Source organism: Montipora capricornis, chromosome 8 (assembly GCF_036669925.1).
Source record: "Montipora capricornis isolate CH-2021 chromosome 8, ASM3666992v2, whole genome shotgun sequence".
Taxonomy (NCBI): domain Eukaryota; kingdom Metazoa; phylum Cnidaria; class Anthozoa; order Scleractinia; family Acroporidae; genus Montipora; species Montipora capricornis.
The window spans coordinates 2,126,706-2,139,205 of NC_090890.1; the positions used below are offsets into that span (position 1 = coordinate 2,126,706).

The following is a 12,500-nucleotide window of genomic DNA, read 5'->3' on the forward strand; positions in this document are numbered from 1 at the left end:
GAGACGAAGGACTTTTTGAAAGTCTAGTTCGCTCGCTCTTTGGATTGAAAGAAAATTCACGGCGAGAAACAAATAACTTTGTCACTTTTTATTTATTTTAGCAAAAGTAGCAGCAAAGTGGCAACTGCAAAGCTTTTTGTTTCGAAAGGGCAAAGGTGAAAACAAGTCGCAAATGGAAGAAATTTAGCCACTGTATTGGTCGCAATGTCGAGCCCTGCCGGGAAAAAAATCTCCCAGTGTTAACAGATAATTTGAAACCACTGGATTGCGGCTCTTTTAGTTTTGAATTGCTTCTACTGTTCAATCGAAGAAATAATCTGAATTGTACTGCAACAGTTCCCAGCATGATTTTACCTGTGGCCAGAAGTTACAAGGAGCAGAGAACCAGCTGGACTGAAATGAGCACTTCCTAGCCCTTCATCAGTCGAGCCCATACAATCAATGATTACTTTTAGTTTTGCACCAAGAAGAGAGAAGAAACTACCTGAAACAGCCTTCCTGTCAGACTAATCAAATACCTGATTGACTGCTTTTATACTGAGGATGACTGACTGGGTTACTCTGAGGATATGCCACTGACTAGTCTCACTAAATGACCAACCAGCTCACAACACAGTACACTTTCTGAGGAAAGAAAAAGACTGAGTCGAGTGACTTTCAAAGCCATTATTATACAGTGCTCGAAATTTAAAAAAATTCCACGTTGTGCCTTTTTTCAAAAGCCAGGCAACTAAATCCGCAAATTTGGTTGCCCTGATAAATGCTTGGTTGCCCATTGGGAAACCCCATACGATTAATGCAGGTCGTGCTGAGATACAATTGCATGGCGTTGGAGCTTGAGTATCCCATAGTTCCAAGTGTGCCCCTGTGGTTTGTTTTTTTGTTTGTTTGTTGGTTTGTTTTTGTGTGGAAATTCAGCTTTTTCAAAATGGAGTCTTTGCTTTCCATCCCCATGTACATGTTTGTGACATCGTCTCTTGAATTTTCCAATCTGACAATCTTTTGTAAAAACCACAGATATTCAAAACACGGAAAGGTGCTCAACTATCCGACAACCGACGAGTGAGTCGATCGGGTGCTGCTTATGTAATTCATTTTCTATTTTTGGCTGGGTTGTCCGTTGTTTTTTCTTCGGGCAACCCAACCTTTTCATTTTACCAGAAACTAGTCGCCGCTAATTTCGAGCACTGCCATTATAGTTAATCATAAAAAGGCAGACTCAGTTTAATAGTCAGTGATCTCAGTCAAGGAGACTCACCCTCTTGGCCTAGAATTACAAGAGCATGATTGTAAACTGTTCTTCTTTTGGTGTCTGTTGGCTTTAAAATGATAGGATTGACTTAAAGTAGCGACTCCTATAATTTTGGTCACATCTTACAGTGATGTTCAAGACTCGTTTAATCAAAAGCTTGAAATCAAGACTATTATCCCACTGATTCAAGGACGTTTCCCTGCTACTGTAGCAGAGGTCTCTTTTCTTTTGCGTTCGCTGGACTGATGAGTACACGAAAAGACACCTCTGCCATGGGTCGAGACTCACTGTGTTGAGCATGCTCAGCGGTTACTTGGCGACTGAAACCTCATGTAATACTTCACGTTTCGTGGGCTCACTTAACAACAGCGGAATGCGCGGGACACAACCGGCTCAAGCCATAGTCAGCAAACATATCGTGGGGCATGCGGTTTGAAGAGTGCCGTCCAAGGTTGTGGGCGGCGGTTATCAAAGTGAGTTTTGACCCATGGCAGAGGTTTCTTTTCCCGTACTCATGCTCATCAGCCCAGCGAACGCAAAAAAAAAAGACTTCTTCTAGCAAGGAACCCGGGAGTGAGACTTAACATATTTTACTCTGTCTAACGCCAGACGATTTTACTCATCAACTGGGGGTGACCTAGGGCATTTAAGGTGACAATGGGTTATGGTTTTAATTTTTAAAACTGGAATTCAAAATTAATGGTCAGCCATAGAAAAAAAGAAAAAAATTATGATGATGATGATGATGATGACGAAAATGATGATAACAATAATATTAATAAAGCGGAAAAACCTAACTGCAAAGAAAAGGGAAAAATAACTTAAATCCATGTCCTGGACTTTTTCTATAATTATTATATTCTAATGTAGGTAAGATATTGTAGCATGTCGCTGTACAACTGCTTTTCATCTGATAGAGCTAATAAGAAATAACTATCATAATAATTATAATAAAACACCCTAATCAAAAACATATTAAAAACAAACAGCAGCTACAAACATAATGATAAAGCGCATTTTTACTTTTGAATCGACGTCAAAACTAAGTCGATTCTACTTTTTACACGTTTTTGATGATGTTGAAATGGCCAAAGAGCAAGAATATTTAAAAAAAAATCCCGAACAACTAGTTTTGACATCTCTAAATGTACTGTGAGGCTATAATTACAAACTAAGCATGAAAAGTCTCACTACACATTTTTCTCTTCTCCACCTTGCCTAGTACAAGGGCTGGCCAAACTATCCTCCTTAATCAACAACATAAATTTCATAATGTAATGGCCATTTACCGTCATAGGTGAAGTAAAGGACAAACCAAATCATTTTTAAAATACCACCAGCATGAAAAAGTAATTTACCGGTACTGGTCCCACGAGTTTCACATCATGGATAATCATTTTTCTGTCTCATGTTAGGTTCAATAGTTTCTCACTATCCCCCAACCCATTTTCACCCAAATGAATACAGTGTTCAGGGCTTGAGATATTAGGGCCGGTCAACGGACAATGTCCGCTCCAAAATGGGTTCTGTTTTGTCAAATCCTTGGATGACCGGACAATGTCCAGTCATTTACTCTTAAAGCTAGTAGTTCTAAATTACCCGGTAGGTTGTACATTATCCGCATTCATGAAAGAAAAAAAAGAAAAAGAAAGCAAAAGAAAGATACAACCAGACCACCTTTGACTATGTACAGTAAAATTTCTGGTAGTTGCAAGTTTCCGCTTTGTCATCCATCAGTTATGAAATTAGCGGGTCTTCTGGCGTAGCGTGTCTTTGGGTGTGTATGCTAATAATTCTTACAGTCCGCGTGCAAGTTGCTGCGAACTAATGTTGTGAACAAATGTAAGAAGCGAAACAAATGCCTCTTAACAGTCGTCTGAATGCAAAGGTCCAGGCTACTCTCTAATAAAAATTCAAACGTGTATCTTAAAACTTAAGGCATAACCTTAATAAGTTAGCTTCTGTTATCACATGAGAATCAGCTCGATCTTAACCTTCAGCTTCATATATAACTTTGGAACGCTTTAAAATTTAATCTTAGAAGCCATAGGCAGCGAACGTGTTCCAGTGCGCTTTGTCCCTAAGACAAAGCGGTTCGCAGATTTCTGCACCATTAAGTATCAAGATCAGTTGTAAACCTCTCCTCTGTTATTTTTTCTCTGTTATTTAGTGCTTTTAATCATATTTATATAATTATCTATTTGACTGTCTTTGTATTGTATGTCTGTTATTATCACTGACCATCCTTGTAATTCAGCCTTTAGACTGCGAGAGGGATATCAATAAACTATTATTATTTATTATTATTGATAGTGGGAAGCACAAGCGTAATATTACGTCAAGTGTTTTTTTTCGATTTTACCAAATATTATGGCTGTGCTGTGCTTCCCACGCCTCCTGTACTGATTGTGAGGCTGCTTTCTGCAATAAAAGCTCACTAAACGTACTTGCTTGATATTTAAAATAAGCATCATGCTGAGGGGGTAGAAGCACTTTTTTAAAAGTTACGACGTAATGCATATTTGATTGGACAAAATCGGGTCTTGTCCAAGCAAAAAACAGATTTGACCGGACAACTTGACCGGCGCCAGCTGAGAAATTATTTCAAGCGCTGCTGTTGCTTTCAGGCCTAATAATCAGCTATCCTGCTGATTATGTACAAACATTATAAACAAAGGATTGTTAAGGCAGAGCAATGATTCAAGTGGTGCACACGTTAGCAAGGAGCTCCAAGGACATTTTAATAATGATAATTAACAAACAATAATAAACAATAATAATAATAATAATAATGGTAGTAGTACATATGTAGTACAATGCATCTGTGTAAGAGTGTGTGTGTGTGTGTGATGGATAAATATTAAGTAAATTAATGGCATTCATAAAAAGTGACCGACCTTTAGAACTTCTCCTGAACCAGGTCTATCTACTTCAGCTATAACTTTATAACTAATCTTTGCTTTCCACTTGTCCCCATTTGCTTGATTCCCACTGCCTTCAAACGATCCTGTCAATCACAATAGGTGAAGAAGAACCCAGAAAAACTCATCACCTTACAAAGCAACAAATTGTTATAATAGGGGTAATAATAATAATAATAATAATAATAATAATAATAATAACAACAATAATAATAATAATAATGATAATAATAATAATAATAATAATAATAATAATAATAATAATAATGATAATAGCAACTTTAATTCAGACAATGGAAGGGAAGAATACCAGAGGTTATAAATCCCTATCGAAGGTATCCACCTACAGCAAGACGTAATTCACTAAGAGTCGATTTTTGATGAGGGAGGAAAACCAGAGTACCCAGGAAAAAACTCTCAGAGTCGGATTGAGATCAACTGAAATTCAACCTACATACGACCCGAGGGCATTGTTGAACCCGGGTCACAGAGCCAGGAGGCGCGGTTGATAACCGCTGAATTTAAAAACTGACCGACTCCCACAGCATTAATTGAACTAGGAATTATAAAATATTAAAATGGACTGAGTTTCAAAGAGTCTAAAAGTAAACTTTATCAATTAACAAAGAGCTTCCAAAATATTAATAATAAAAACTAATACTTCTAGTTCTCCTACTGTCCTAAAACTACTACTGTTTATAACTGCCACTGCTACATTTTCTAACAGACTGCTGAATGCACATGCTTTGCTCATTCTTTACCTGGTAAACCTTGTTGCAGTGTGTATTGGAATGGATAAGCATAACAGCCCATTGGTATTCCATCTAAATGAAAAGACAACACATCCTTTATTCTGTTATGGCTTGAGCTTCTATGTCAGGGAAATCTTCAACATTATTATTATTATTATTATTATTATTATTATTATTATTATACATTGGTTTCACCATCTTATCATCAATTTTGATTCAGTGATGTCATATCTACGGGCAATACGTGTCGTTGGATTTAGCGACATTTATCAAGGCTTCTGTTTGTCTTATCTGCCTCAGCTTTGGCTTTGAAATATACTGCAAGCCTCAGCCTTGATAATTATTCTATTTCGTCATCAGCTAAGGTCATTACTGAGTGGTATGAGAGAGAGTGTAGCGCATGCGTCAATTCAGTTGTGTGGATCTTGAGTTGATCACGGCACTTTATCATTTTCATCTTTCGTTTTTGTATTTCAAGGGAGACACTTACCGACCATTAACGCACGAATTTGAGGTTTTCTCCGGCTTCTTTTCATCACAAGAAGGATAAGTGATTATCTTACACTGAATTTCTGTCTTTTTTCCATTTTTCCGTGTTTCCCGCTCTTTTTTCATGAGGAAAGTATCTTGGCTATCGACGAGAACGTTGAAGCAGGAAAGCCTTGTTCTGCGGAATCAGCTGATTCCAAGAAAGGGAATAAAGTTTCAAAGACTCTCCTTTCCGTCTTAAGCACCATGCAGGAAAATTTATCTTCTTCTACCTATTATGCTTCGTAAATGCTCCAGAGCAAACGTAGATCCAAGTCCCGCGATAGTGATGCGAGTTGTGATACCGAAGTAAGTCCTCCCAAACGACTTAAACCTAACAATGATTCACAAGAGTTAAGTCTCTCGGAGACGACGTCCGAGAAAGTTAAGGAGAGAGCTTCAGAGAAAGCTAACAAACGAGCTTCAGAGAAAGCTGTTAACGAGAGAGCTTAAGAGAATGCAAAGAAAACAACTTCAGAAGAAGTTAATGTTGATAGCGACTCAAAATACGACCTCAATACTGGCCCAGAGGAGGCCACAGATCCAGCAGCAAAAAGGACTGCTGTAGACGACGATGCTACAGTGTATAAGTCCACATGATTTGGCTGTGACAGTACCAACTCAAATAAACCTGACGACTTGCTGACTGAAATTATTACCTCACTAAACTGTTCAGAAGAGGTTGGACTTCCTTTGTTAGACAAATTGTCAAAAGTTGTCAATGACAAATTTCGAGCCGAGTACATGCAGTGAACAAATGCAAAGAAATCCTTCACAAATATAGAGAACCCAGTAATTGTTCAGAGTTGTTGGTTGCTAGAGTGTAACCCGCGATATGGGAAAACTCAGCTCAAAGGGCAGACATAATGAGTCAGAATGTCGATCAGTATTGCAAGACTTTTTTTAATTCAGGTGTCCAGTGCACATTCAAGGAATCGTCCTTTAAGAGAAGGGATACCTGCATTCGTCCTTACTTGAATCCCGAAGAAAGCCTTTTCTACAACCCTCAAAACCAGGAATACTCTTGTTTGCTGAGGATTTGTTCAAAACTTTACAGGAACTTAGAGCAACGAGAAAAACTATGAACAGCATTCGATCTGACAATAACAGGGCTAATGCCACTTTCAAGAATCGCAGCTATGGCCCAATGAGTGGGAAATTAATGAGCATTTCAGAGATAATAAGAATAAGTTAGTCTTTCTAGGCAACAGAGGGGGAAATCATTATGACCCCAAGTTGCTCTTTGTGATTGGTCATTCGTGAGAAATTCAATCTAAAAATAATTATATCGAAATAAAAAGTAGCAAGATAAAAACATGACGTTTTGGCGACGACATGTAACCAATTTATCAAATGCAAATTATTGCAGCTTTAATAGGTAACGTTATATAAAGGATAGAGAGTGGGAAAACACATTAGAATAAATGAGGTGGGGATAAACAAAAGTCTTGATGACAGTTGACTGAAGTTTATTTGTAAATTTCTTCTTTTGTTGGAACTGGCTCTGCTGCTGGTATGTTCTGGGGGGATTGCGTCACCGGACCGGAACAGCCTTTTTTTTTTTAGGGAAAAGGTAGTCTAAAAATAGACCGGGCTGTAAAAATGCTTTGAAATAGGCTTAGTGATTGGAAGTTGTTTGCTCCTAGACACAGGCTCCTGGTCCTACCCAACTGACGAAAAGGTTTGTGTAATCACGCATTTTTGGGAATACCTGACAAGGACAAGTACTTATCATGCCAACAGTAGTCAACTTCTTGTCAGTTATGTTAAGCCACATGGGTCGGTCTGCAGGGATACCATCTCCAGGTGGTGTAGGACAGTTTTGTCATCCACAGGTGTTGATGTATCAAAATTCAAAGCCCACAGTACAAGAGCTGCGTCAACTTCTTTCCTTGTTGATCACAACACAAAGTAACATTAAGGGTATATATATCATGTTAGCTGCACAATAGTCTCGAAAGACGACTTTTCAACGCTTATAACACAAACCATCCGAACCAGAATTTAACTTTGGAGATTCCATTATAACAGCGGCTGCACAAGATAAATCTTAAATTTTTGCCCCTGCAGATCAGTAGCGATTTTACTGTATGGACCATTTTTCGTATACAGTTCTTTGAAGACGCCTCCAAACATACCTGTTACACTGTTGTAGAGCAATAATCTTGATGATGCTCATGAAAATTGTTCATGACAATTCGAAGCGTTGCTTCCATTTTCAGGTTGCGTTTACCAGTTATTAAAGTTAATGTTAATGTAATAATTATTTATTTTTGTAATTCCTTTTATCGTTGCGCACGTATGTTCCACATGTGGACAATAATGCCTCTGTGACCACTTTAAAATCTCGTACCACTCTGTAACAACCTTAGCTGATGACCAAATAGAATTAAACAAGACTTACCTGTAGGTCGAAGGTTGATTTGGATTCTATGAGTCATCAGCCGGGAGTGTAGGAGTTGGTACGCCCTCTCTATGACTTTTATTATAATTATTGCTGTATCCCGCCCCTGATTCTTAGCTTCTTCCTTGTCACGGAGTTCATTGGCCCTCTAAAGCCCGAATCAACATAATGCGCTACACTCTCTCTCTCATACCAACTCTTACAATCTCTGCTGATGACTCATATAATCTAAATGAACCTTTGTAAGTCTCCTTTAATTTTAATTTTCGCTACTGATGCTAAACCTAATCCAATAAAAAAATCATTGTTAATTATCATCTCAAAAACTGAAAATTAAAAACTTCTGATCACCAATGGGAGGAGTCAAAGGATGTGACATCCTTTTTGGATTTTACTGATACAAGCTGGGTGACCAATGTGGTGGGACCAACTTCATATTAAAGTAGCAAATAAATAATTAACACTCTGAGTGTGCAGTACTCCTGCCAGACAGATAATACAATATACATTATTTCAGGAAAATTTCAAGGAATACCCAATCCAAAGAAATTAATGCATTCCTAGAAAATAATATTACATTTAGTACATGCATTACAAATAGTCAGTAACTGCATCTGCTAACTTTAGCTTCATTCAGAGATCTTGAGGAATTAAATCTTACTGTATACAACTTTGTTTTCTCAAATTGCTCTTATTTTTTTTATTTAATTGGCCAGCAAGCATAATTCTATATTGAACTGAAAAAAATACAGGCTGTAACTTAGGTACAGTCATAAAACTTGGTTCAGTGAGATCTGAGAGAACTTGTAGATGACCACACTCCTCACATATGCAGGATATGTTTCATTGAATGTCATTCACCTCTATTTGGTAGCATGAGATTTCAAAATTCACTAATAATAATATTTACACATTAAAAATAATAAAAATAGGCACGCATTGCGTACGTGTGGTTAAGTGCAGAAACTTGACACGGTGCTTTATTCCATAACTGTCAATTGAGCTGTGTTGTGTTTTCCAGGATATTCAAGTTGTCTTTGCATAATAATTTGTAGCCCTAATAGTACACATTAGTATCACCCAGCTAGTGGACTAATGCAAATCCTGCATTTTAATTGGCTATACTACTAGAGGACTATTAGCAATAGTCCTCGAGTAGCGAAAAGTGTGGCGCTTTCTTTCATTATATTCCCAAATAAACATTTCTCCAACTTGCATTTGCTAACTTAATTATTGCCTTTTCTGTCCACCTAGTTGGGTGATACTAAAACAATTAGTCAGGCCCTTTGCCCTCAAGGGCCACGACTCAATAGCCTATTCGGCTTCACCTCATGGGCTATTGACCCATAGCCCTTGTGGGCTATGGGTCTAATTGTTAAATATTGTTTTGGGCTCGGTTCCTCGAAAGCCAATTAACTTAATCCAGGATTAGCGTAAACTTTTGTTTCAAGTTTTCAACTTTTTGGTGAAAGTTTCTTTTGCTTATTTTTGTTTTTCAAGATTGACGTCTTCTCATGTAAAGTTCTGCCAAAAATCTGCGTTGAACAGCATTTGGGAGTAGAGAAATAAACTGCTTGGTTAATTTTTAATCTTAGATTAGCGTTAATCGGCTTTCGAGGAACCGGGCCCTGGTATCATAAATCATCAAAGTGCTATGGTAGATGTCTTAGGTAAATAGCCCCCTGAGAAGACATATGGTTAGTAGTAAAATACTAAACCCAGAAAGATTACAGAAAATAAAAGCCTATAGGGAATCAAGAAACATTGCCTTAGAGGCTGACATGAGGTAATTCCATCATTTTGGAATTACATGTAGAAGCAGCTTTATTATTCATCAGCATCACAAATTCTTGCCAATTAATTGGGGCTACTTTGATGAAATTCAAGCATGCTTCCAACATACCTGTTTATTTTCGCGATTTAAGCATGCGCTGTGGGCCTATTGCCACCATGGACTTACACTCTTATGCTCTTACACTCTTACAACCTAGCTGGCAACATAGTGCGTAGTTACAGTGCACTACCACAAAATAGGGTACAGTGTACTACTTACCATGATATTCAATAAGTCTTAACTCAGCTCTAAACATATCCCTTCTTGACTGTTTGGTTTTGGTTATTGTTATTGGCATTCTCGTTGCTTCATCTTGTTGTACCTCTCTGTATTCCCATTCACCTAGGTTATTTAATAAGTAATTATTATCATAAATTATTACCAGTTAGCACTGTGACAGTATTGCACAAGACATCAACAATGAAAGTAATTCTAATTTGGCACAGCACTGTCAGCTCTGTCTAAGCTGCAAGGAGAAGCACTCCTAACTTTCTCATAATTATTTTGCTGTTTACACTGTACATCCCTGGTACACTCTTTTACAATCAATTTTTGTCAAAAATAGTCTGCAAGCTAACACTGACTACAAAACAAAAATCTGAGTCTGGAGTAATGAGAATGAAATCAAAATGTTCTACCCTCTGCAAGACTTAAGTGGTACTAATGATCAAAATATCGATTTTTTTTTTCCTAAAGTTGGATTTCAAAACTATGTTTAAATTAATTAATTTAACTAAACACTAAGTGATTCAAGTTTTAAGCCTTAATTTCAAAAAGTTTAACTGGAATTTTCCTATTTAATGGTCTGCCATTACTAACTTTACAATCTTGAGAGAGCTGGATCGAGTAGAAAATGACGTCAAAGACTCACTAGTTTAAGAATGCAATGCATTTGAACGCAACTGATTTAATATGCAGCAAAGGAAATTCCGGCTTTCAGATTTTAAACCTGTGTACGTTTTGCATAGTTACACTGTACATTAATTACATATGTAACTGTGTTTGCACACTGAAATTTAAGCCATTGAGTGAATGGCGTCACTTTTCCCTACATGTAGATCCCCTAACCCTCTAAAGTCCAGTTGGTCATTCTTGAACTTGAGTAAATTTGTAATGCCAGACCGTGAACTCAAAAACTTTCACACAAAGTAAACAGCCTTTGGATAAAAACCAAAGCTCAAAATTTTGCCAGCCAGGTGAAAATATGCAAACACTTTTTCGAAATCTGAAGGAAAAAAGCAAGTGATTTTTTGATTATGATAGTACCACTTCAACAAAGGATACAGTATGTACATAGTTTAATTAATTATACAGTTCTGTATGTTATATCATGGCATTAAAAAAATAAAAGGACATTCCCTAACAGTTCCACTTTAATTTACTTTGAACAGTTTTAGTGATCACCACACTAAATAGAACAGTTTTAATTTAACTCTCTCTGTAAAGGCCAACACTATAGATCTAGCTGGACCTCACACTGTCTGCTCTATTAAAACAGGCCTTCTGATATTACGCGATGGTGCGATTTCGCACAATCGAACTCAAATCGCATCCGATCGCACAATTCACGAAAAATCGCATAATTCACAAAAGGACGCACAAAATTCATAAAATGAAACATAAATCAACACGTTTCTTAGAAATTCCAGCATAAATACGCCATTGTTGGATGATTTATCTTGCAAAAAGGCTAAAACACCTTTGTCACCTCTGATTTCGAAAACATTCGAAGTTCAAGGCTTTATTTTTCATTTCGGGGACCTGGTACGAGTCTCCTTCTATTGGTGCAACACAAACACGCTCTTATATACACACCACTGAAATGACACAGTTGCCTTCTCTTATAGAAGAGATTTGTGAAAAATGAGCGAAGATCTAAGTTTTTCGGCAAAATGTAGTTTCTTTCGTTGAAAACTGATAAAAACTTACACATGGATAAGTTTGTTGTGAAAACGCTCGCTTTTTCTTCGACGAAGAACGTATTTCCCACATTCCGCCCGATCTGACAGCTCACAATCGAACAAGAAAGTACCTCACAGGTACGCTCCACGTGGACGATGGACTGATGTTTTTCTCGTCGTGCAATATTAGGGCCTTTTCTACGAGAGAAAATAAGCCGCGGCTTACTCTGGCCACGGTGTACAAAATACGCAAAAGGAACTATTTATACGAATATATATTCGCAGGTCAATATAAGCCGCGGCTTGAAAAAGACGTGAACGTAGATTTTGTACCATTTATACGGGGTGAACATTCGAGTCTTCTGTAAGCCGCGGCCAGAGAAAGCCGCGGCTTATTTTCTCTCGTATAAATGGGGGTATGGCCCTATTGTGATTGACCATCTTCGGAAGTTCGTGGTTGACAAGCACCTTGATCATTCATTTGGCATGTTAGCTGTGTCCTTTCAACTTTTATTTATACCAACTAATGTCGATCGAGATACATAATTACTGTTCCTTTGTGTTCAAAATGTCTTTAGGGCAGCAAAAAAGTGTTTTTCTTAACCTGAAACCGTATAAAACAAGCTTAAAATTGCTGAGAAAAAAAATCGCATAATTTACATTATTTATCGCATAATTGGCCTTTCTAATCGCACAATCTGCCCTGAAAAAATCGCATAATTTGCACTTTTTAATCGCACCCTATCAGAAGGCCTATTAAAAGGAGACTTGACATCTAGTAATGCTGAATCAAAAATACTTTTGTGCAAAATGGCAAGTGAATAGCTTTAAACTGGGATTTGAGAAATTAATTTAAAGACTTCATAATTCCAGCAAGATCTGAGAGCACATTTTGTAAATACCAGGTA

General features: G+C 37.5%; 1 protein-coding gene across 1 annotated transcript in view; it reads right to left on the reverse strand.

The window, feature by feature from the left end:
- Positions 1-12,500, reverse strand: part of LOC138059692 (arrestin domain-containing protein A-like) — a 42,207-nt gene that overhangs the window by 22,615 nt on the left and 7,092 nt on the right. Inside the window, exons 3-5 of the mRNA XM_068905303.1 lie at positions 9,911-10,033; positions 4,935-4,997; positions 4,150-4,259 (exon numbers count right to left, since the gene is read on the reverse strand). Coding sequence (XP_068761404.1) covers positions 4,150-4,259; positions 4,935-4,997; positions 9,911-10,033 — 296 coding nt within the window. The remainder of the gene's footprint in view (positions 1-4,149; positions 4,260-4,934; positions 4,998-9,910; positions 10,034-12,500) is intronic.